This window comes from Mesoplodon bidens, assembly GCF_964165515.1.
Source record: "Mesoplodon bidens genome assembly, chromosome: 13".
NCBI lineage: Eukaryota > Metazoa > Chordata > Mammalia > Artiodactyla > Ziphiidae > Mesoplodon > Mesoplodon bidens.
Genome location: NC_138169.1, coordinates 88873752 through 88900346, shown reverse-complemented (window position 1 = coordinate 88900346; position 26595 = coordinate 88873752). Strand labels below are relative to the sequence as shown.

Here is a 26595-nt window from a genome sequence, read left to right as displayed (position 1 = left end):
GCTGGCCTCTGTATGTGTGTGCTACCTCGACTGGCCCAACACCCCAAACGTCAGTCTCCCTCACATCCAGGCACCTGCGTCAGCAAACAGCTGCATCAGTGAGACCGTGCATGCCCGTCGTAACTAAGGCCCCAGTCATGGCCACGAGGCAGGAGAGGCTGCAGTGGTACCTCCGGTCGAAGGACACCAGTACACGCTCCGTTGCATGTGTGCGCACGGACTGGCACACACGTGCTCTGGTGCCCTTGGAAACCATGCAAACAGCGCTTCCCCACCACGAGGATGCCGTCCTATGAAACTCACACGTGATTCGAGTCTAAACAAAGTGGCGTGTTGGGTAACGGATGCTATAATTAAAATGCGTCTGAAAACCTGTTGTTTCAGTGGGTGTTTCAGGAATGGCTTTGTTCTACACGAAGATAAAAACTAACAAAGGAATTAATGTATTGCTTTAATAGGCTGCATCTGAGTCAAGTTTTAAAATTTATGAATCCTCGGCAGCGTTGTTCTCAAACAATGGCATTGTCGGGGTAGCCAGGGAGGAGGTGGAGGTCCTCCCAGCAGGTTCAGCACAAACGACCTGTCCTCCGGGTTCAGCATCGTCTGCGCATTGAGCACATAACACCTAGTATTTCTGGTCAGTGTCAATATGCTCTGCATCCTGGCAGTGAACAGATGTCTACTCTTGTCGAATGAATTACTTTATGTTTCACGCACTGGTGGCCGCAGATGTGTCACTATAGCAACATCATTAATTTCAGATCTTACCGGAAACGTGCACTCCAATCAAACCTAATTATAGCACATCGCTTTCTTGTCCACGAGAAGGAAACTAGAATGCAATTACTGGGATACCTCATTTTCTATTCTGCTGTGGCAAATAAGAGACACCGTGATGGACGCTTCTCGTCAGAAAGCTTATCGATGAAGCACAAACCCAATTTACAGCCACACGAAGGACCACCTCACAGTTTCGGGAGCCACGCAAGGCTCCTGCCAACAGCTCACCCCTAACTTTCTTGGCTGATGCTTGGGCCACTGAGATGTTTGCCAACTGCCTTCCTCCCCTGCCTCTGACACCGATAGGAGGTGCTCCACAGATGGCGTTCATCTTGGGATTACTGAGAAGGGCCTGAAAAAAATTCTAGACCAAAAAATTCGAAAAAAACCTCTGCACGGCTTCAACATCAGGAACAGATGACTTCTAGCATAAAGAGGCCTTTTAGAAAATCAAATGCAAAATATTTTCTCTAATAAATTTTATATAATTTTTCTGTGATTTTAAGAAAAATCTCAGGAACCAAGATTATTTATTAAGCTAAAACCTTAAGAAGCGGTGTTCTTGCCTTTTAAAAGTAGCAGAGTGAACTGTGGGAAAAATGAGACTTTGTCTTTATGACTCTGAGCAAAAACCACTTATCCTTACCCTGAATGTAACTCCAATTCACCAAAGAAAAATGGAGGAGCTACAGAACAATAAACCCATTATTGTTTAAAATGCAAAATAAAAGTTAGCCTTTTAAGGACAAATAATGACACAAAACCTTTACTTACTGGTATCAAACAGCCAGAGACACAGAGCCTTGAGTTTACTGTGTGTTCTCAGGCATGTGCTTTCTGTTTGTAAATTAACATGAAATAATAGGTCAATATCATTCTAGGACCATTATATGCAGATTTAAAATGGCCACAAGAGGACTTCTGGTCCAGACCAGACCTGCTTCCCCCCGATAAGGACGACCATAAGCTCAGGAATGGTGCAGGAGGTGCCCGCAGGAGGCCCCTGGAAGGTGGTAGGGAAGGCGGCTGGTGGGGCCCAGGCCCGAGGATGAGCCCAGAGCTGCGTCCGGCATCCCTGCTCCCAACCCTTCCACTGCTCAGCGTTTCCCCGCGGCACCCGTCCATGCGGAGGTAAATGCCTGCACTCCGTGTCACTGCTGTGTGTTCTTGTAAGAACATGCCACAGTGTGCCGCTGTCCTGGCGGTGACTTTCTCTGTGTCACATCCGGACCGTTTGTTCTTGTGGCCAGAACATCGCTGTGAATATCATGGTACATCTCCTGGTGCAGATGCTTCTTTAGGGAACAGACGCTGGGCCGAAATACCCAAGACCCACTTTACAAGGCAGTGTGCCACGTGCCACTCCACCAACAGTGAGTAGGACTTCCCCATTCGTCCTGTACTTGCAGACACGTCAGATTTTTAACGCGGGAGGAATGACACGTTCATTGCATTAAGGTGTCCTACTCACGAAAACAGGGTGTCCACCCATTTAATTAGGTCTCAGTAAAAGGTCTTTCAAAATTTAAAAACATACATCCACATGGTTCTTACCCATTTCTTGTTAAAATTTATTTCTAATTACTTTATACTTTTTTGTTGCTATTCTAATTGGCATTTCTAGAATTAAGTGTCCCAATTGTTGCTGGTATAGAGAAATGAAGTTTAATTTTGAATACTGAGTTGATATACGTAATTGAACTCTCTTACAATTCTAGAAATTTTCCTGATGGTTCTTTTTGGTTTCTATGTAAAAAAATCTTTGAATTTGTTTTCTTTGGGAACAGTTCACCTGGTTGAATTGGACTTTGATCTCATCTTGGTGGCTCCTGGCTTCTGACTCAATGTATCCACAGAGGCCAGGCTGCCTGGCGCTGTAAGCCAGGGGCTCGGGGCGGTCCTCTCTTAATGATGGGCAGCCTGGTGACTCCCTGTATCTCACTGCAGATCCTTGTTGGCTATGAATTTAGTCTCTCCCCAGGACTCTGTTCTGGAGACATTTTCTTACATTTCTGTAGGATCTCTTCACGAGCCATTTTGAGTTTGCGTTTGCTGTGTTCCTGCTTCTCCATCAAACGAATTCCAATTTCTGGATCATCTAATGGTACTTTTGCTTGGTTTTAGTATTGTTAAAGATTTATCCTTTAAAGTTTTTCCCATCCGTGCAATGAGTTGGGAAGGCATTTTCTCTGTCTACCTTCTTGACCCTGAGGCTCTCAAGCTGTTATTTCTGAGTTATTTTGATTTATGGAGCATTACCTTACGGGTCAATTCCTCAATGTCTCACCAAGACAAGTCCTAATGAAAACCAAATACGATCCAACAACTGGATTTTGACTGAACTGCAGTAAACTTACAAATTCCTCATGAAGGCTGGCTGCTATAGAATACTGAATTTTCACATTCGGGACACGGTACATCTCTCCACTAATGCCAGTCTTTCACGTTTCTCTGTCAGGTCTGGTCACTTTCTTCATACGTGCCCTTATGTTCCCCAAGTTTACGCCCACATGTTTTACATGTAATTGAGCTATCGTGAATGCGATCTTTCTTCTTCAGTCTATTCTACACATAAGGGAGCTATTTTTATTGCTATTGTTATTTTAATTTGTAAGCTGCCACTTTACTGATTTATTTTTAGCAGTTCATTTCCTTGGTTGATCATTATATCTGTAAATATCTGTTTCTTCTTTTGGTTGTGGATCTTCTATTTCCTGTCTCACAGCAGTGGTTGGAATAGTAAATGTTAAATCAAAGCATGGTACAGATTAGTCTTTCTTCTTCCTGACTATAGTGAGGACTCTTCTAATATTTTATTAAAAATAAAGTTTTTAATTTTATTCGAGACATATTTTCTTTACCGTTTATATAAATATTCTTTTATTTCTGGTTCGCTAAGAATTACTAGGAATTTACACCACGAATCAACAAATCAGAAAGGGATTTTAACCCTTAAATACTGCTCTTGTTATAGTTCTGGATTCAATTTGTCTTTTACTTAGTATGTTATGGATTGACAAGAATTCTCTGATGAAAGAAAGAAAAAAATGAAATAAGGACAAAGAGAATTTGGAGCATGCAAACTTAGGGTGGATAAATCATTTGTGGTGCAGCTCTTTAGGAGAATGTCACTGTTAAAATACTAAATTCACATATCTTATTGTTATTTTCTTCTAATAGCTCATAACTATCATTCTATAATAAACAAGTCATTTTTGCTCTTAAGAAGCCAATAGAGAGGTGTAATACAGGTAGTTAAATAAAACAAAAACACAACTGTAAGGCTGTAGAAAGTGTTCAAAATACAGAAATATGTCTTTTAAATCTCTAAGAATGTCACATTTTGCTAATTCTGATGATACTCTTATGTTAGAAGATGAAGATTAGCTGGAGGCCAGTTTCAAGGGCTGAGTCTGGGGAGTTTCTTTTATTTAATTTAATTAATTTATTTTTGGGTCTTCGTTGCTGTGCACAGACAGGCTTTCTCTACTTGCGGCGAGCAGGGGCTACCCTTCATTGCGGTGAGCGGGCTTCTCATTGCGGTGGCTTCTCTTGTTGCGGAGCATGGGCTCTAGGCGTGCAGTATTCAGCAGTTGTGGCACGCAGGCTCAGTAGTTGTGGCTCGTGGGCTCTAGGCACACGGGCTTCAGTAGTTGTGGCACGCGGGCTCTAGAGTGCAGGCTCAGTAATTGTGGCACATGAGCTTAGTTGCTCCGTGGCATGTGGGATCTTCCCGGACCAGGGCTCGAACCCGTGTCCCCTGCATTGGCAGGCAGATTCCTACCACTTTGCCACCAGAGAAGTCCCGAGTCTGGGGAATTCTAACCGTGAATTCAATACTCTGTTTCTCACACACGTGCAGGCGCATGCACACACACACACACACCATAAACGTGTGTGGGCACAGACACGCCAGGACCCCCCCACCACTAGATGCCTCCAGAGGTGAACGCGCAGACAGCGGTACCTGTCTTGTCGGTCAGCAGGTACACCAGGCGCCCCAGCTCCTCCGGGATGGTGCTGGTCCGGACCACTGTGCCGGGGATATTCTCATCTTTCATAATCATCCACCCGTAGGCGGCTTTGCCCATGTCCAGGTTCACACGCAAACTGCCAAAGAAAACCCATCACAGTCGTCAGTGTGAGCCAACGCCTCACGTCCAGGTTTTCCATATGAATTTATTTACTTAAATGCACTGTCTTTAATTTGTATGGAATAAATAGGTCATATTGGATTTTAGACTTTAAGATAAATGAATGTGTTGACATTTGAGTCAACAGGCGTCTTTTCAGCCCAGAGCGTGTTTGCAGGTGCCGGTGAAGCAGGTGCTCCTACTTGGCCCTCCAGCCCGGTCTGCGACGGCAGCCGGACCTGGGAAAGGTGGACGCGGCGAAGCTCCCCATGGAGGCTCAAAGGGGAGAGCACCATGTGGAAGGAAGTCGCTGGCCTTCCTGGGAATCAACATCTGAAACGGGTCTGGATATCTGGCCCGTCATTTTACAAAAACAAAGAAGCATCTCCAGCGTGATGAGTGCCCTGTGTGAGGGGAACAGGTTCCGGGTGGAGGACCGGGTGGGTGGAAGGCCCTCTGAGCGCGCGAGCCCCTGGGCCGGGCCCTGAGACCAGAGGACCAGAAAGGCTGAGAGCGGGGGGCGGGGCCAGCACGCCTCGCGGAGCCTGGACTTCAGGGTCAGAGCCACGACCCCCGAGCAGGCTGAGCCACGGCCCGAATTACGGTCTACGGTGGACCATCCCGCACCAGCCTGGCATGCGCCGTTCTGCTGGGGTGACTGATGTCCACGGCACCAGCACCTGTAAGCTGCCCTCTGATACGACGCTGACCGTATTCTTCCACCGACCAAGAGCCGCTGTGGCCCACCCGTGACAGGTGTACACACTGATGTTATGTAATTTGATGAAATGGGATTATTAACCGAAATCAAGAGATCTGTTTTTCCACTTCAGTGAAGTGGAATGGTTTTGAAAGACTGGATAGTGATGAATTGTTTTAAAAAAACATTTTTAATAAGGTGTGGGTGAGACAAAAAACAAGAAACTTAAATCTTCGGGAAGATTCTCACCAGACAGATCTGTAAAATCATTTTCCCTCCACCGTAAGGAAATCCAAAGTGGAAATTATAAACCATGCACTACGAATACCTCTTTGTATGAGGAAAACGTAGATTTTCAAAACATACTTAAAAAAAGGGCCAGAGCTCTACATTAACAGACTAGTGAATGAACATACATTTCTATGAATTAATGTAAAACGTAATGTAAACACATATGTGTATGATTTGTAGAAATTCGTTTTTCTCGTTGACCCATTTTTAAGCAGCCCCGTTGTGCAGGACGCGGGCAGGTGGTCCAGGAGGAGGGCCTGCAGGACACCGGCTGAGGCGCTCTGCCCGGGGACTGTGCTCTGCCCTGTGCAGGGTCCACTGCCCTGTGGCCTCAGCACCCCCGGGACAAGCCTTCTGCGGAGCCCATGGAGCCATCCAGACCGCGACCGGCGTTCCCCGCCAGCCTGCATCCAGAGTCGTGCTGGACACGCCTGTCCCCCTCGCGTCTCCCCACACACTCCCATCGCCTTAGACGTCTACGTGTTACTCTTTGACCCAACTTTTCCCCGTGATTCTTTCTCCAAAACCCAAATTCCACATACACAAACTCCCCACGTCTGAAACCTGTTCCCTGGACACGCTTGCGATACCGCCATCTCCCATGGGGGGCAGACGTTGTTCTGTGGACAGTCCATCTGGGTCCCGTGTGGGGCTCCAGACTGCTCACCCCTTTTCTGCTTCCAACCAGCAAGGGCCTGAATAAAAGCCCTCTTTCCTTTGATGCCTCTACCACACACCATCATCTCCGTGGATAACCACAGTTATTCTAAATACAAGTTCAGAATAGTTAGGATATTAGAGAACCGTGAAACAAAACAAAGGAGCTTGAGAACAGCAAACATTAGTGAGCATGTGGGGAAACAAGTATTTTAATGAACTGCAAGTAGAAGTGTAACAGCGGAGCCACTTAGAGAGGACTTGGCAGCACAAAGTGAAATGAAGACTGGCCAGAGGGTTCCCGGCTGCGCCTCTTCCAGCCATCGGCCCACCAGGAGAAGCCCCGACGTGTGCCCAGCAGCACGTACTAGGATGCCGTCCATACGGCACTGATCATGAAAGCATCCAAGCCACCCAGCAACAGTATAGTTAAAATCGGGGCAATAGCAAACCAAGGTACAAAGACACTTAATACAATCATATTTATGAATGTTTTAAAAATACACAAAATTTTAATGTTCACGGGTCCCACCATATGCACCAAGGCCATAAAGACATGAACAGAAAGGACCCACCCCAATTTCAGGAGAAAAATCACCTCTGGGGAAGGCAGGAGCAGAGAGAGGGAAGGTCCATGACTTTATGACATCTACTTTCTTAAAAAGAAAAAGGATCTGAACAAAGACTGAACATGTTAAATCTACGGCAAACACAAGGGCATTTGTCACTAGACTCTGGACCTTTTACTTACCTTAGAAATTTCATAAGTTACAATTGTATAGTAAGATTGCAACTTAAAACAAATGGTGGTCCATCCTACCTTGGACAGTTTTGTTGCAATCCTGCCTGAAAGCACAGGACTGGAATAGAGTCCTTCCAAGCCTGGAATTCTAAAGAGCCCCCTTAAGGACACACACTTAGAACGTACCACTGCGGGGAGGGCTGCTTGCTAGCTGTTCCCAGAGCAGCTCTCTCTATATTCCAGGTGTGTCAAAAATGTTCAGCTGTGTCTAATTTTTTTTACATAGAATATTTTTATTTACAAGATTTTTATTTCATTTGATTAAAAGAATGCACAAGCATGAAATGCAAAATATAAGTGTGTCAAAGAGAGTGAAATTTGGCTAATGAAAACCAGAAAATCAAAGATATCCAGGGGTGTGCAGGTAGGCAGGCAGACACCCAGGGACGTGGAACAATATTGCACTGAAATGACAGGGGCTGGCACGGAAAAATGTGCCACGGCTCAAGCTAATGCTGAGATACCCCCAGGAAGGAGCCAGCACAGAAGCAGCCCATGAACCAGGAAGGGCTCCCAGGGTTTCAGCGAAAAGAAAGAACCACCAACAAATGAGAGGCCCCTTAGCAACGGTGAAAACTGGGCCTAGATTTAGAGGTAAGAAAATTTCATTTGTTCAAGAGGCTAGAATTTGGAGAGCCAGTAAAGAAAGTATCAAATCACAGTAAGGAACCAAACATCTGGCACAGGGGTGTGGGCGTCATTGTCCCTCAAGGCAGGACGCGGATCGTGGGTGGCGGCCACTTTCACGGCAGGTAGGACACGAAAACGTGGGTGGGTGAGCGGCAGCCCTTCTGCACGCCTCCGAGGCAGGCCGGTGAAGCCCTTTAGTCAGCAAGGAGCCCCTCAGCCCCAGACTGTCACCAGGTAGAACACGGACAGAGGAATTATACCTTCGGGCATAAGCAGCCGGGCCTCGTTCATCCTCGTTAACCATCAGACCTAAGACCACTCAGATAGGCTTCAAGTTCTACCGGGAAGTCTGCGCCTCACCTAATTCTACCAGGAGAGCAGCAGACAGGATGGACCGACTCCACGTGCTGAAGCTGCTTGTGTCCAACCCTGCGACCTGCCTATTCATAAGCGCACACTTGGAAGGCGAGCTCCAGGAGTCAGTCAGTGAAGAAAGCCTGCAGGTGAGTCAGAGAAATTCAAGTAAAAGAATCACAATTCATTTGTCCATAACTTTCACATCTTACAGATTATAAGACCTGCACTGGTCAGAAAGAAAATCTCTAACTGACAGCGACACAGACCTTGTAAAGCAGCCCCTCGCTAGCTCCCGGCTCTTCTGAACCCTGCTAGGAGGGTGAGGACACGGCCTGCGCAAGGTGACCTGCGGGGAGAGCACCGCAGTCCCCGGGCCTCCCCTGCCCCAGGGGCGCTGGTCCAGGAGGTGCCATCGCCTGCACACAGCACCTGGCTTGTGTGAGCCCCAGGGGTCTCCCATCAGCTGTGGGGAGGCGCCCAGAGGGGTGGCCAGCCAGGAGGAAAGGCTGGCAAAGTACTGGGGAGTGTCCTGCTAACAGGCACTAAGTAGCGGCCGCCCAGGAAGAGTTCAGGGTGCGAGGAAGGTTGGAAGAAGAAAAAGAAGGATTTTACAGGACTTCCCTGGTGGTGCAGTGGTTAAGAATCCGCCTGCCAATGCAGGGGACATGAGTTCGAACCCTGGCCTGGGAAGATCCCACGTGTCGCGGAGCAACTAAGCCCATGCACCACAACTACTGAGCCTGTGCTCTAGAGCCTGCGAGCCACAACTACTGAGCCCATGAGCCACAACTACTGAAGCCCACAGGTCTAGAGCCTGTGCTCCGCAACAAGAGAAGCCACCGCAATGAGAAGCCCGCGCACCGCAACGAAGAGTAGCCCCCCGCTCGCCGCAACGAGAGAAAGCCTGTGTGCAGCAACGAAGACCCAACGCAGCCAAAAATTTTAAAAATAAATAAAAAATAAATTAATTTTTTTAAAAAATGATTTTACAGGGACTTATCTGTGATTTGGGTGTGGTCATAAGACAGAGTCTCTAGGAGTCAGGAAATAAAGTGAGAGAGTCACTTGGTAACACGCAGGCCAGATGGCCAACGAACGAGCAGGAGCCTGGTGGGCACAGAGCAGGGGCAGGGCCTGGGCGGGGCATGTGACCCCCGTGAAGATGCCCTAGCTGGCTCCTTGGAATCGGGAAGACAGGGCTCTTCTCTGTGTGCTGTGGTCTCCTTGCAGCTTTTGGTTGAATTACTTTTGAAGACATCAGCCTGCCTCAGGGATCTCAAGGCAAGTGGGTTCCTATCTGCAGCCGGACGGGCCTTTCTCAAGAGCCTGCAGTCTGCACTGGGCGTGGGGCTGAGCGGAAACCAAAGGAGCATCTCTCAGGTTCCTCCAGGTCGTGCTCCTGAGCTCCTCGGCCAGAGAGGGTTCACTAACTCAACCACTGTCGTACAGAATTGTTAGAATATAATACTTCATGAAATACTACATCACAAATCAATACCACTGGAATAGTTTAGGTGGACTACAAACCTAAATCCCCTCAAAGAATGTACAAAGCAGTAGTTACTAGTGAAAAAGGGAATGGAGATAACCTTCACGTTCAGAAAAATAAAGCAGAACTACTGCAGAACGCAAGTTCATGGTTTACAAGTGAAAAACTATTAAGGAAAAATACCTTCAACTAAGGACAACAATACCATATAGGTAGGAAGTAGAGCTTAAGTTTACTCTGGTTCACACGGTACATCTTGATCAAATGTTAGTACAATAATTTGCTTTTTAATGCAAAAAATTTCTAGCTCAAACTTCAAACACCACGTTGACAGAGTAATTATCACCATAGTTAACTTACAATAATTTGCTTTTTAATGGTAAAAATTTCTAGAAGCTCAAACTTCAAACACCAAGTTGACAGAGTAATTATCATCACCATATTTAACTTACTTTTTAGTAATGTTCTAAGTTTATGGAATTTTAAAACCCAGACCTCTATTCGACTAGTACTTTATAGTAACATGATTTGTGAACAAAAAAAACATATGTTAAGCCTACTATTTTGAGTATTACAGTAATAGATCATAAGGTAATAGATACCATATATATATTTAAGCTAAATTATGTTGCTAATTTAGCAACTGTGAAATTATCTAGAGACCTATTCCAAATAAGTGGAAGAGTCATTGCAATTTTACATGGTCAGCTGAGCCAGAGGCAGTTGTGACCTCTACTGTTATTAAATACGAAAAAATGAAATAAACCATCTTCATGGGCCAGGGTGTTCAGGGGTGTCACGGAGAGGAACATGTATGAACCTGCTTCACGCTGCAGGAAGAAAGCACAAGGTTAATTTTAGAACATAAGATCATCTTAATGGTGGCACTTCCTTTTCCAAACAGTCTCATCTTACAGCTACAAAAGTGTCTGAGGAGGTAACCTGGACCCTGAATAAGTGAGGTGTACTTTGCTAAAACATGCAGTGCCACCCCACTGGCGCCCCATGAGGCCTGCTACATTTCAACTTAATTTGTTACAATTAAACCTGCAGCATTTATCAGAACCAGGTGAAACAGCCCCAGCTCACACCAGGCTCCGCAGGGAGTGAATCTACCCGAAATAATTCACACGCATTCCTCTGAAGTGAGACATATGTTTAGATCCTAATCTGAGCAAAAGAAAAGTCATTTAAATGACAAGTTTTATCTAAAGTAATCAAAACCTTTTCCTGTAAACTGTCATTTAAAGGAAAAAGCACAGATGCTATTTTATCTGAATTTCCCCCCAAAATTTTTCATCCTGTGATTTTTAAAATTTTCATGACACACCATGGATGGCAAGGGATGGTTCCAAAATGTTTTCACTAGGTGAATTCACCCGTGGCCATGCACCGGGAAGGTAATATTCTGTTACTGGTTTGAACCTTTCTCCCGGGCTTCAGACTGCATATTCTATTGCCTACAGGGTATCTGACCTTAGATTTACCACAAATACCGTTAAATGAACATACACACGATGGAGGCTAGTTTTCCCACTTCCTCCCCGTCCTGTGCCAAACAAAATAAGATCACATTTACTCTTGCTCAAGGAGGAGGAGACGCTTCTACCACCAATGAATGGTGTGATCTACCCATCACCCAAGCCAGAAATTGGAAGTGATTCGAGGTTCCTTTTTCCAGATAGTCAACTCCTGTCAAATCAACCCCCTAAATTCTCCTGAAGCTGCTGCGTTGGGGGGAAGCATGGGTTAATGGAACTTTACAGGAATGACGTTACATATGACTTGTATGGATTCCTAATTCCCAAATGTACTAGTTCCATGATCTGGGCTGATGACAGACTTGACCCTTCTGAGCCTTGGTAACAGCACCTGGAAAATGCCACGTGTCAGCAACAGCGCATCAAAGCGGGTGACTGAGAGTCATGCTGGTGGAGCAGGTGATCACTGGCCCTGAACAGCCAGAGGTGGTTTCATAGAAAAGGCAGAGCTGAAATGGAAAGCATGGGGGTGGGCAGCATGTGGGTGCCACCTAGGAAGGCGGGGGGTCAGCCAGGCTCCGGGGCTCAGAAGGCATGGACGTTCCGTCACTGGTGGATCGGATATTCCCCCCAGTAGGCTAACTGCCCCTGTGATTTGTATCCACTGTAACACACAAGAGGATAAACAAAATGTAGTCTTGGGTCCCAAGGAACAGAAAATCTAGTCAAGTATGAAAGGTAGTTGAAATTGGTAGAAGCAAAATTCTAAATCACATTATCAAGTTTTGGAGTGGGCGTGGGTGGACTGGGGATTTGAAATAAAGCAGTGTTTCAAAAAATAAACTGAGCCTCAGTGTGCAAGGTGGACGGAACCAGAGAAAGCCTGGAGGCCAGAAGGCGAGTAAGGAGGTGGCACAGGCTATGGGCTTGGTAAGCATGGGTCCCGCGGTTCTGAGAGCGCGTCTCCCACGTCAGGAGGACGGGCACAAACCCAGAAGTTTCCTCAGGGGGAATCAGCCCATCTTCTCAGGTCCCACAACAACCAAATACTGATCAGAGGGTCAAACCCTGGGGTGAATGGAGACAAAGGAATTCAGGATTCTCCCAGCATTCACAGCGGTTTCAGGCTGCATGTGGGGGGGCCTTGCAGGGCTGTATGTGCGCGCGTGCATGTAAAACATCTGTGTAGCAACAGTACAAATACACACAGCAGAAGTGAGGCCAAATAGTCTGTGTCAATTATGTGAAAGGGTAAATATTCCTATTAAAAATAGCACGTCTCTCAGTTTCTAAACAAATAAATCAATATACTAGTTACAGGCAATTTAACAGATACACCTTAAAGTGTCTCCAAAAGTCACAGGATGAAGGAACAGCAAAAGGAAACAGGGTGAACACCCCCGATCCGGCAGGATCTTAATAACGAAGCTGCTGGAGGGAGAGGCTGGGGCAGAAAGTCAGGAGCCTCCCCGGGGCTGCAGAAGCTCAGCTCAGCTCGGCTCTCGTCCCGAAGGGAACACTGCCCACAGCGAACCCACGCAGCAGGGCCGGGGGGCTGGCAGGAGGCGGCCCCACGCTCTCAGAGCCTGCCCTGCCCGGCCAGTGGGTACGGCCACCCCCGTGCTGGGCCTGGACAGTCCACACTGCATGCAGGCAAGCAGTGGCACCGGGAGGCTGGTGCCCTCTCGGGAGTTTTCCTCAACGGGTTGGAGAGAAGTACTCGCTTTTCACGAGCGTAACTAAGCAAGCAGAACGTGAGCCCGAGGCCTCCAACGCCATCTGTGTAGCCAGGTGAGGAGGGCGCTCGGCCAGAGGGAAGCAGAGTCCACAGGCGCGGCCGGGATCCCTGTTCCAGCCACACCCAGACAGCAGCGGCCCGTCCTTCCCCAGGGGCTGTCCCGCACGTCCGTAATCCCCCTTTGCCTTACACTCACATCATCTAAAAACTGCATCAGTAGCTCTTTCTTGAAGAAACACCATAGTCTAGTGAAAAGGCACATGAGGTAGTAACTGTATGGATAAGATGAAAGAGGTGCTCAGCGTTCTATTAAAAGCCAACACAAGCTGACACAAGAAGCTGAATGTAAGAAGAGACAGACGGACGAAGGCACACAGAGCAAAGTCACGCTCTGGGCCCACTGTTCTATACACAACTTCGCCCTGTGGAGAAACAGGTGAGAAAACTTGAGGCGCAGAGGCTGGGAGACCTGCCCGCCGCCATAGCTGTCATGGCATCAACGCAAGAAAGCAGACTCACAGCCCCTGATTCAAGAGCCTGCAGTCTGCCTCTAAGACAGAGGCTCACTCTCATAGATCAAGGGTGCTTTTGAATAACTTCTAATTTTGAAATAGTTTAGACTCACAAGAAGTGGCAAACAGGACAGAGAGTCCCGTGTGCTCTTCACTTGCTTCCCCTGAAGGTAACATGTTGCACGACCACTGCGTGTTATCCAAACACAGACCTGATGCGACAATACGGTTAACTCAAATGCAGACTTGATCCAAGCTCTGCCAGCTTTACATGCACTCTCTGCTCTGTGTCCCACAGAGAGATTCCCATCACCACCGGGTCCATCCGTCTCCCCCAGGACACAGACGTTTCCATCATAGCAAGGATCCTCCTCCCCCTCCCCCTCAAGAGTCACACCTGTCCCAGCCCTACCCCTGGCAACCAGTGATTTATTCTCCACCATTACACTTTTGTAACTTCAAGAATGTTATGTCCAAGTTACCACATGGATCAACAGTTTATTCCTTTTGATTGATGGATAGTATTCATTGTATAGATATACTATAGTTTGTTTATCCAAGTGATATATTTTTAAAAGCCTTCATTTCCCAGGTTTGCTATGATATAGTTGTATTTTGTTGTTAAAAGAAAGCTTGGTGCATTCTCAAGAATAAGGCTGATCATATTTGAGACCTCAAAATTTTAGGCTGGAAAGTACTGCCATGGAAGTTAATCAAATTTGTATAACTTCCTTTACACAAAAATTGCAGGGAATTCCCTAGTGGTCCAGCGGTTAGGACTTGGCGCTTTCACTGCCATGGCCTGGGTTCAATCCCTGGGTGGGGAACTAAGATCCCACAGCTGCACAGCACGATCAAAAAAAAAGAAAAATTGCAAAAAAGTTCTGTGACCTAGGGTAATGGGAGGCATTTTATTTGAACCAATGTTCCCACTGAAAACAATAAGAAATACTGTATAATTTCTTTTTTAATTCTTAAAAGAAATAAAGAACTGAGTAGATAGTGAGAAATTTCTGGACTAAATCCAAATCAGCTACCAGAGAGGTCAGGGACCATACAATCTCTTTTGCCCTGAGAGCACACACCCTCCCCAAGAGTTTGGATTTGCTCTTCCATAGACCACCTGTGCAAGGAGCAAAAGTAAAGACCAGGAACATCAAAAGGTGGAAGTCCAACAAGAGGGCCTCCTTCCCATGATGGGTGGGGCCATGAAGGGCTAACTCTCAAACTTAGGGGGAACCTGGACCAAGGCACCTACACGTGGAGATGGAGCCAGGCTCACATTTCCTGAATAATTCCGTAACTGTGAACCTTGAACTTGGATGAAGATGTTCCAAGACAGGCAGTACCTCCAAGTACACAGTTTAGAAGCAGGGTATTTGTCTTGGAAAAACATACTTTCATCTTTTATTTCAAATGATTCCTATAGTTAGCTTTTTAAATATAATTGCAAACAAACAAACAAAACCCAAATAAACCACAGCACAACACAACAGCAAATGCCACACAGTACACAGTCAAACAACATACCATGAACAAGAGCCACAAGGAAAAAATACAAGAGAACAAAACTGCGAAAGGTATCAGATATTACACGTGACAGACACAAACTATAAAACACCTGGATACACAAGAACAATTAGAAGAATATTTGCACGGAATAGGCAAATATAAAAATGAAAGTCAATGTGATATAGAAATTGAATAAAATTTTTAGAACTAAAAAAATACCAATAACTGAAATTAAGAAACTGATTAGCTAATTATACACAGTCAAGGATAAAATTAGTGACTTGGAAGACAGGGCACTAGGAATATTATTTATTATTAGAATAAAGCACAGAGACAAAAAGGTGGGAAATATAAAAGTAAAAACAGGAGAAACAAAGGGTACAGTGTGGATATCTAACCAACCTTGAAAGAAAGGTGACAAAATAGGGCAAAGGCAGTATTTAAAAAGACAAACTAAGAATTCTCTTGGATGAATGAAAGAAACCTATCTACAGATTCAAGAATAAACATTCATCTAGACATCATATCAGAGAGCAGGACACCAACAACACAGAGAAAATCTGAAAGAGGCTGGAAGGGTCACAGGGGAGTAAGACTTAAATGGCAGCTAGTAGACAGCAGCCATGGAAGCCAAAAGAGTAAAATAATCATGACAACTTAGAAATCTATACACAGGTGAAATTATTTCTCAAGAAGAAAAGCCAAGCAAAAATCTAGAGAGTTCCCAACAAAGACCAACACTAAACAAAAACTAAAAAAATAAATTTCTGACAGAAGGAAAATTATTCTACATGGAAGGTGTGAAACGCAACAAGAAAAACAAAACATGGATAAACCAAAATTAAGAGGGAATCTGTAGGGATTTCCCAGGTGGTCCAGTGGTTAAGATTCCACGCTCCCAATGCAGGGGTTCCGGGTTCGGTCCCTGGTCGGGGAACCAGATCCCCCATGCATGCTGCAAACTGGGAGTTCCCATGCCGCAGCTGGGTGTCTGCATGCTGCAACTAAGAAGTCTGCATGTCACAACTAAAGATCTCTCATGCTGCAACGAAGATGCTGAGTGCCACAACTAAGACCCAGCACAACCAAAATAAATAAATAAATAGATAAATAAATATTTTTTTTAAAAGAGGGAATGTGTAAAACACTAATATCGGGCTTCCCTGGTGGCGCAGTGGTTGAGAATATGCCTGCCAATGCAGGGGTCACAGTTTCGAGCCCTGGTCCCAGAAGATCCCACATACCACGGAGCAACTAAGCCCGTGCTGCAACTACTGAGCCTGCACTCTACAGCCCACTTGCCACAACTACTGAGCCACATGCCACAACTACTGAAGCCCATGCACCTAGAGATCATGCTCCGCAACAAGAGAAGCCACCGCAATGAGAAGACCGGGCACCACAAGGAAGAGTAGCCCCTATTCAACACAACTAGAGAAAGCCTGCAGCAACAAAGACCCAACGCAGCCCCCCAAAATAATAAATTTTTTAAAAAATTTGAATATTTAGGTACAGTTGACATACTTCTTGAAAACCATAAGTTTCCCAAAACTGACTCAAGAGGAAATTAAAAGCCTGAAAGCAGCTTTTTTAACTCTTTAAAGTTAACTATTTAAACTATAACTATTTAAGAAATATATTTAAACTAGTAAAGAAATCAACTCTGTCAAACATCTTTCCACAACAAGAAGTTTAGGCTGACATGGCCTCCTTGATGTAAATATGTCCAAGAAATAAATAATTACAATTTTAAACAAAAATATTTTAGAGAAGACTCATCAATATATTTTATGAGAATAGCATAATCTTGATGCTAAATGCCAAAAGAATGATGTGAGAAGGAAAGTTATAAGTCAATCTCACTCATGTAAACCAATGCAAAAATTTCACAAAAATTACAAGCAAATGGAACCTAGTAATACATGAAGGCGTATTATACCATGACCAAGTTGTGTTTTTCCCCCCCAAAGAATACAAGGTAGGTATAGCATTAGAGAGTCATTCAGTTTAATTTAGCATATTAATATATTAAAGAAGAAAAAATTTTAATGAAAAATCATCTCAATAGATTTAGTAAGAAGTATTTTTTAAATGTTATGAATGATTTAAAATCAACATTTAGCAAATAGGAGTAGAAAAAACTTCTATTATATATTATAGAAAAGGGGTTCTGTAAAAACTTGTAGCACGCTTACTGATGAAATGTTGAAAGTTTGGCCTTTCACATTGTAAACAAGAGAAGAATGTCCATTATCATTACTTCTACTTAAGGTTACACTATAAATCATTACTATGGTGAGAAGGGAAAGAAAGAAATGGTGCAAAAAACTGAAAGAAAGAAAGGTGTCATTATCTACTGATTACAGAGAAAATCCAATAGATTCCAGACTAATAATTAAAATCAATAAAGTTTTACCAAAATTGATGGATTCAATCATTTTATAGAAATCCACTTTATTTCTCCATACCATCAACAAATATATAGGAAATAGTTCTTTCAAAAAACAGTATTTATTAACAGCATTTAAAAAATACCAAATATCTAATAATAGCTCTAACAAAAGTTGTGCAAGATTCCTGTGGAAATTTTTTTAAATTTTGAGATGTTAGAGAAGACCTAAAATGATGAACAGATATGCCAGATTCGTGGTTTGGAAGATTTACTATTAAATGGAAATGACCAAGGAGAGCAAACATGGAGGAAGGACTTGTTTTTATCAAATACTGACTTATTATAAGGGCTTATGAACTAAGGCACTTTGTTATTTGGTCAGGAAAGTACAACCAGACCAGAACAGGGGACCCAAAACAGACCTGTGCATATATGAAAACTTAGTATGTGACGGAGGGGGCCCTAGATCATTGGGGAAAAGAGTGTTTTCTGTAAAGGGTGTTAAAACGACCGGTATGGGAAAAATATGTGAAAATACTACTTCACACCATTAAGAAAACAACAAACAACAAGAAAAAGAAAAACGCTTCCAGTGGTAAAACATAAAACTGATAAACTTTGAGAAGTTAACACCGGAGGACAGCTTCACCATCCTGGAGCGGAGGAGGATTTCTTAAACATACAGAGACTGAAAGCCAGCAACAAAATAGAACTATAAATCTGACTATGTAAAATTAACAATTTTATTTATAATTTCACCCCTGGGTGAGTAAAAATTCAAGCTAGGGATTGAGAAAGATTATTAGCAAAACCAAGAACTGAAAAAGTACTAACATCCAGAACACATAAGTAACTACAAACTGCCCAGCAAGGCAGATTCCGTAACGTTTCAAGAGCTGAGAATAATTTTCTGTGACTGGATGTTCCACCCTCTGGACTCACAGCTCCACAGCCCTCTGCCTGGCCCATGCCAGCTCTGGCCTCTGAGTTCTTCTTCTTTTTTCAAAACGCAGCACATGTTTACAGCTCGGAAGCTCTATCAGCCCATTTTCAGCCTGCAGAATTTGGGATTCTGACAGGCTTCTTATCTTGTCCTGTCTCTGTCCCTCTAGTCCAAGCTGGCAGTGTTACTGCTGGTATAATATTCTCAAAACCTCTGTGGGGCTCTCGTGTGTGTCACAGGGGTCCACACGTCCACACAAAAGGCTCCTCCACAGGTCTTTGCTGGACAACCCCATCTATTCCTCGCTTCTGCTGAGATGGCTAAGTGGGTCCATGAGTACCACACCTAATCTCTTCAGCAAAAGGCTGTCCAGTCACATCCTTGGACTCCTCTCCTGTGCACGCTTTCCAAACGCTGAATCTTCTACTATTAGCATCTTCTGCAACCTGGATAGGCTGCAAATTTCCCAAGCCATCAATACCTGAAGATCATTCCTAGCTCTAAGTAAGGTTGAAAGAACTCTTTTCCCCAAGCATGCTTCCTGGAAAATGAGGCCTTACTGAAAATATCTGGTAGGTTAACTCAAACTTGTAAAATGTTGCAGAAAGGGCACCTGACTTGTAAATAACTTGACAAAAATCTCCTAAGAGTCTTCCTTCAATAAAACTTCAGGAAAGTTAATTCCAACTTTGGAAGTGAATTCTGTACCTGTGTAGCTAACGTTTTCGATACTCCCTTCTTGGTGTGCTGACTGAGCAGAGCTCTGAACAGAGCACCAGGCGCTGCCCTGGGTGATCACACGGTGGAACGTGTGTGTGGGCATTTCCCTGGCAAGCCCCCTGCACACCCGCTGATCCGGCCGCCCAACCTACAGATGATGAGAGGAAAACTGCCTCCCAAGCCACACAAGCTCTCATCGACATCAGCGTTGACACAAAGACACCCTATTGGCAAGAGGTTCTCAAGTGTCGCTTGGAAAGAGGTTCTCAAGTGTTGCTCGGAAGGAACGCGCTATCGCCTTGGGGAACACCATCGTGCTTGTACTACCCACATCCGCCTCACGCGGGTAAACCCTCCCTGACCCAGCACCGTCAAGATGGTTGTTTCTGACCAACTAGACTGTCATGCAGCATTTTAACGCGTATGCACAAAGAACATAATCATTAGAGACGTGTAACTGCAAGTTGCTGACCTGAGGGAATGTGACAGGCCCGTAAAGTGTTCTGATCGTTTGCTTTGTGCTATCAGTGACACAACGATCTAAGGAACATACATTCATTTTAGAGTTACAGGAGTTATGTCTTGTACTATTTTCCTTGAAAGACAAAGTAAACTGGATCAGGTGACTCAAACATCTTTAATTCTGTAGAGAATTTCTATAAAACAGCTTTTCTTTCTTAAGCTGGAAAAGCCTTTTAAGAGTGTTAGGTCAGACAGATGTAGAGAACAAACATATGGACACCAAGGGGGGAAGTGACGGGGGGTGGTGGTGGTGGTGTGATGAACTGGGCGATTGGGATTGACATGTAGACACTGATGTGTATAAAGTTGATGACTAATAAGAACCTGCTGTACAAAAAAATAAATAAAATTAAATTAAAAAAAACTGTTACATCAGTAGAAGAAAAAGTACTTCACTTTTCAGTATTGTGTATTTTGCAAAACAAAAATTTTTTTAATCTATTCTTTATTAAATGCAGAAGCATATTTAGTAAATACTAAAAGTATTGCTACTCATATTTCAATGGAAACTTTGCAATGGGAAAACAAACTTGGTTGAATCAAATGTAAGCCTTAAGCCCCTAAATCAGTGTCTTCTATACTTTTTACATTTTATGGTTTTCATCCCTTCTGCTAAATCTGTATAATTGCATTCTCAGACTATGAAAAACAAGGAAAAGTATCGTGCTGAAGTAGGCATGAGATATTATGGAGCTAAACACAGGTACAGTCATAATTCTGTCTAGTAAGTCTCTCCAAGCTTGACCGAACACGTTACCCTAAATATAAAATTGTTGATGGAAAAACTAGAACAAGCCAGATTTGCAGAAAGCCTTGTACCTTTCTCATTTTGTAATCAGACTTTTTTTTTTTTTTTTTTTTTGGCCACACCACGTGGCACGTGGGATCTGAGTTCCCTGACCAGGGATCGAACCTGTGCCCCCTACAGTGGAAGCGCAGAGTATTAACCACTGGACTGCCAGGGAAGTCCCATATAATCAGACTTTTTAAAAGGATATACAATGCATGCACTCCGATATTCACTGAAGCACTATTTACAATAGCCAGGACATGGAAGCAACCTAAATGTCCATCGACAGATGAATGGATAAAGAAGATGTGGTACATATATACAATGGAATATTACTCAGGCATAAAAAGGAACGGAATAGTGCCATTTGCAGAGATGTGGATGGACCTAGAGATTGGCATACAGAGTGAAGTAAGTCAGAAAGAGAAAAACAAATATTGTATAATATCACTTATATGTGGAATCTAGAAAAATGGTACAGACAAACTTACTTGCAAAGCAGAAATAGAGACACAGATGTAGAGAACAAACTTAAGGTTACCAAGGGGGGAAGTGGAGGTGGGATGAACTGGGAGATTGGGATTGACATATATACACTATTGATACTATGTATAAAACAGATAACTAACAAGAACCTGCTGTATAGCACAGGAAACTCTTTAAAAAAAAGGGTATACATACTGACATTGTAAGTTTACTAAAGAAAGAAGTTCAAGAGAATTTTAAAAAATAAAGAGAATAAATAAAGAGAATTAAATAAAATATTAAAAAAATAAAAGTTGGATATTGCTCAATGGTTTCTATCAGTTAAAGATAGAAGTGCCCCAGAAACAAGAAGGAAGAGAGTTCTTACTTGGCCCTTCACATCGTACAACAGAAATAGTAGTGAAGTGACACCACGTAACATTTCAGAACTGATACAAGCAACAGAAACGAAGAAAAACAAGATTAATGAAAGCAAAGGAAAAAACCCTGGGAATTCCCAAGAAAAAAAGATGTAATTAAGAGATATGGGAATAGGAGCTGTCTGTTGGCAGCTGCAGAAGGACAGGCGGGAAGGACTGGGTTAACAGCTATGATGGGCAGTGTTGACCCTGAGACTCAGCCCCAGGAGGCCGGCTGAGCTGGCACTGGGTGGGGCTCGCAGTGGGGTCCACATGGGGCTGCGGGGTTCACACCAGGGTCAGTGGAGTTCACACCAGGGGGCAGTGAGGTTCACACCAGGGTCAGTGGGGTTCACACCAGTGGGCAGTGGGCTTCACACAAGTGGGCAGTGGGGTTCACATCAGGGTCAGTGGGGTTCACACCAGGGGGGCAGTGGGGTTCACACCAGCGGGCAGTGGGATTCACACCAGGGTCAGTGGAGTTCACACCAGGGTCAGTGGGGTTCACAGCAGGGTCAGTGGGCTTCACACCAGGCAGTGGGGTTCACAGCAGGGTCAATGGGCTTCACACCAGGCAGTGGGGTTCACAGCAGGGTCAATGGGCTTCACACCAGGCAGTGGGGTCCACAGCAGGGTCAACGGGGTTCACACCAGGCAGTAGGGTTCACACCAGGGTCAGTGGAGTTCACACCAGGGTCAGTGGGGTTCACACCAGGCAGTGGGGTTCACAGCAGCATCAGTGGGGTTCACACCAGGCAGTGGGGTTCACAGCAGGGTCAGTGGGGTTCACAGCAGGGTCAATGGGCTTCACACCAGGCAGTGGGGTTCACAGCAGGGTCAATGGGGTTCACACCAGGCAGTGGGGTTCACACCAGGGTCAGTGGGGTTCACACCAGGGTCAGTGGGGTTCACACCAGGCAGTGGGGTTCACACCAGCAAGCAGTGGGCTTCACACCAGTGGGCAGTGGGGTTCACATCAGGGTCAGTGGGGTTCACACCAGGCAGTGGGGTTCACAGCAGGATCAGTGGGGTTCCCTCTTTCGTTCTAGGTGGATCATTTCTTTCACACTGAGGACAATACATTCAATAACATCATATTCAATGAAACCAGACATCTGTTTTTCTTCATTCTTAAACCCACCTTATGGGAATGATGTAGGAGAAGAGCAGGAGAAAGCGGAAGAGACTGCGGTACCAGGGACCTGAGAATCCCTGCAAGGTCACCATGACAACTGAGAGGGCAACCAACGCCAAAAACAGTGCTTTGGTCAGCTGATTGAGCTCAAGGTCCAGCAAACCAACCTGAAAGAAAACGAAGAGTTAGGACAGAACCACGTTCTTAAATTCCCTTTTGTGCTACAGCCTGTAATATCCTGAAAGACAAAAAGGTACCAACTTTACATTTTCTTCCGAAAACTCCTCCTGATGAAAAGCCTTTTAGAGATTTAGGGAGAATTTCTGAAAGTGACTCATGGTCCCCAGAGCATTTCCAGAAAGAGTCTACTGAGAAAACATGAGTCCTGAGTATCCAACCACAAAAAACTCATATCCTTTCTCCAGATGAGGTTACGACCGGCAACTGTACAAAAGGGGATGTGGGACGAGAGCCGCATGGACGGCCTGGCAGCCCAGCCACTCCTTCCGGGAGCACACGCGCCTTTTCCTCTGCACGTGCCACGTCGGGGAGTCACTTAGGATTTTCTTCAGGACGGGACAGTATGTCTGTCATCCCTCTCTGCCAAGGCCTCCCTGAAAAGAACTTCTCTTAATTAAGAAGAAAAGCAACAGGTGGAGTAGTTAGCCTGCAATGACAACTTGTTAATGTGCAGAAGTCCTGTACTTTAGGTCCTCCCAGTAAGGCACAAAACACTCCAGTTCATCCTGTGGGTCACTTACCAGCTGAGCAAAACATAAGGGAAAATTATGTCAATAAGAATTAGTTCTCTTTTTGTGTGCGTTCTGTGTGGGATCTTGGGGACAGTAAGAACGAGATACCCAAACACCATCCATTCTATAAGTGAAGAGAACACAGCTCTTCTGAAGCATGCAGCTTCAATTTCAAGCCCAGCACCTTCACCAAGTCCTGCTCCATGCTTAGTGTCATTGCTGAAAGACTACCGTGCAGTGCAGCGTGGGGGGCAGAGAGAGGAGCAGGGAGGGCGGTGCCAGGCTTTGTAGAAGGGCTTTAGAGCCACAAAGAGGACAAGTGACGCCATACAGCAGTTAAGATCCCTCAAGACTCTGTGTTTGGGCTAGCTTGAATGCTGGCTCTGCCACCTGGCTGCACAACCTTGGGCAAGCTGAGCATCAGTTTTCCCATCTGTAAAATGGGCTGTAACATGTCTTCCTGACAGGACCCGGGGGGAAAGAGATGATGCACAGCTGAGGGAGCACAGCTTCTGGCAGAGAGCAAGCCTACATGCATGCTATTGCTATTCTCATTACTCTTCTCATTGTTACTATTATTAAAAACCTGGGTTTGAATCTCTGCTTACTAACTGTGACCTTGGGGAATGTTCTTACACTCTTTAAGCCTCACTCTCCTCCTCTGTAAACTGGTGTTACCCATCTCCTAACAGAGGTGCCTGGAGAAGCCCAAACAATGTGGCAAAGCTCACTGTCACTAATGGTCACTCTCAGGCCAGGGCACAGCAGGTGCTTAACAGAACTGCTTATTTGTAATTTATATGACACTAGCAGAAGACTGAATCCTATCAGGTTATCCATCTGCCATCTGAGTTTCTCCTGAATCTGGTACAAATTTTGAAAAAGAGAAATTAAAAAAGAAAACATGATTACCAAAACTTTGATAAAATAAATGGGAAACTATTATTCTCAAATTTAAAACTTTTAGAATTACTAACCTACTTAATACCAGTTTATTTTGGAGTGCCTTTTGAATACCATGTCTTTGGCCAATAAAAAGCTAGCCTTTTCCACACTTCACTGTTTAGTTTATATCTGGTTTTGATTAGGGTTTACCACAAAGCCTCATGAGAACGTTTAGAACCTGTAGTTACAAAGAAAGCATAAAACTTTGTCAGAAAACCCAGTTAAGTGCAGCAGTGAAGAAAATTCATTCATTATACAAGCAAGTTTAAATACCTACTACATTTTTTGCCAAACTCTATGGTTATGAAAAATGAGTAAACTACGAGATTTTACCCTTCAAGAAACAGCCAATCTAGTAGGAAGTATAAGGTGGACACCAGTAATATATCCTATAAAAGGGAAATCTGTGCAGTGGTCTGGGAGCCACGGGTCCCCACCTGCAAGGGCCTTGGGGGTGGGAGTGGGGCCAGGGGCGAGGCGGCTCTGCAGCATCTGCTCCTCGAAGCCACCACCCACAGAGGCCCCGCCCCTCCAGGCCCCGCCCCACCACAAGGCCCCACCCCCACTAAGTCCCTCCCCTCACCAGGCCCCTCCTCTCCCCAGCCACCACCCCGGCAGGCCCCGCCCCTCCAAACCACCCCCACAGAGGACCCACCCCTCCAGAGCCCCGCCCTCCTCAGGCCACGCCCCCCTCGCCTGGGACACGTGGTCTCCTCTGGGCGCGCACTCTTCAGACTCCGAACCCCAGAGACTTTAGGCAAGTCCTAGAGATGCGCTGTCTCCTGTGCGCAGCCTGTGCGCAGATGAGACCCTTCCCGGCCCAGCCGGCCGTGTCTGCAGGGCTCTGCGGGAAGCGCCCTGCCACCCTAGCGGTCACTTCGGCGTAGTGACCGGGCGAGTGGGCAATGGGGCCAGCCGGTCCGGGCTCGCCACCTCTGGGCCGGGACGAGCAGCGGGAAGGACCGCGCCGACGGTTCTGGAAGCTTCCGCGGTGGAGCGGGACTGGGCTCCGTGAGAGCAGTGGCCGGGACCATGGCGCCTGATTTATCAACTCCATTTAAAAACCGGCAGAACCAGGACAAATACCTTGCAATTTCCGCTACTTCAACTACTATATAGTTTATGCTTGAATTATTGAGAAAAATAGGGTTTTGGATTAAAATGAAGAAAAATGAAGCCCGGGAAGTAGAGCATGTTTCCAAGCCCGGGCCCTCTGCGGTGACAAAGGCGGCCCAAGTTCCAAGCCTCGCGGAGGGTCAGATGAAGCCATTACTCATTCAGTCAGGGAAAAAAGACTCAATTACCTCAACGTAAAGATGCTATCAATGAATGCAAAGTGCATATTTTACTCTATTCATCCAAATCCCATTAAAAAGTGAAAGGAATGATTTAATCTGGCCTTCCAGAGTTGGCCTTTTTTTGTAATAAAATAAAGAATCACTGTCTTGCAAAATGCATAACCACTGCCTCACACTTTCCCTGCATCATGGCCGTGAAGGACTGTGAGAGCTGGGACAAAACAGTCAGGAATGAGGACAAAGTTTCCTTTGAAAAAATGACCCATATAGGATGGAAACATTACAAGCAGCCCACTGCACATTGATAGTCAGCTAATTCAAAGTATTAATACCTTTCTAACTGACGAGGACACATGTGGTCAACTGCCTGACTAGTGGCTATAACTAAATGTCGTCTTCACCAACCCCTTCTAATTTAAAGGATGAATGAAAGATTTAGCAGAGAAAACACAGCTTCTCAGTAATGGGCTGTTCCCTGCTTTCTTTCAGGAGCCTTTCCTGAACTATGACTATTCTTCCTGGAACATAATTGCAACCGAGCTATAGTATATAGTATGATCTTTTTTTTGGGGGGGGGCACGGTCAATTCTAATAAAGCACAGTGAGAAGAAAAGGGATACTTCAACTATTTTTTTAAAGGTCACTTTCAATTTTATACTCATTTCACTAGAACACCCTTAAAAGTTTCTTCCACTTGCCTAAAATGCAATCTGGACTCAAAAACTATTCAATATGAAAGCTAGTTAACTTTAAAGCTACAGATTCTATAAAGAAGGTGGTAGCCTGAGTTTTGATGTGAAACTCTTCTTTCTTTCAAAAATTTCCTAGAACATCTGAACAGGCCAGATACCTTTAACTATGATTTCAAGACCTTTCTACCCCTAACGGACTAATCAGTTGAAGTAATTATGACTATAACAAAAGGTAAGTACACTAGGAAGTAATTTTCAACCTTTTTGTAATTTCCTATATTAGTAAAGCAAATTTTCTTCCACTTGTCATAATATTTGTTTGATTTGAAACAACTGTGATAACAAAATTAAATATGCTACTGGAAATTTTAATCTCCAAGGGAAAATCTGTGCATAATGTCTAAGATGCCACAATGGTTCTGGGAAGGGGCTGCTCTGGG

The 26595-nt window shown here is 44.8% G+C and overlaps 1 protein-coding gene across 4 annotated transcripts in view; it reads right to left on the bottom strand.

Moving 5' to 3' along the window:
* ATP9B (ATPase phospholipid transporting 9B (putative)) overlaps positions 1–26595 on the bottom strand; it is a 206060-nt gene that overhangs the window by 47399 nt on the left and 132066 nt on the right. For all 4 annotated transcript variants that reach the window (XM_081253348.1, XM_081253346.1, XM_081253347.1 and 1 more), the window contains 2 exons: positions 22475–22635; positions 4748–4890 (listed from right to left, as the gene is read on the bottom strand). In XM_081253348.1, the coding sequence (XP_081109474.1) occupies positions 4748–4890; positions 22475–22635 (304 nt within the window). The remainder of the gene's footprint in view (positions 1–4747; positions 4891–22474; positions 22636–26595) is intronic.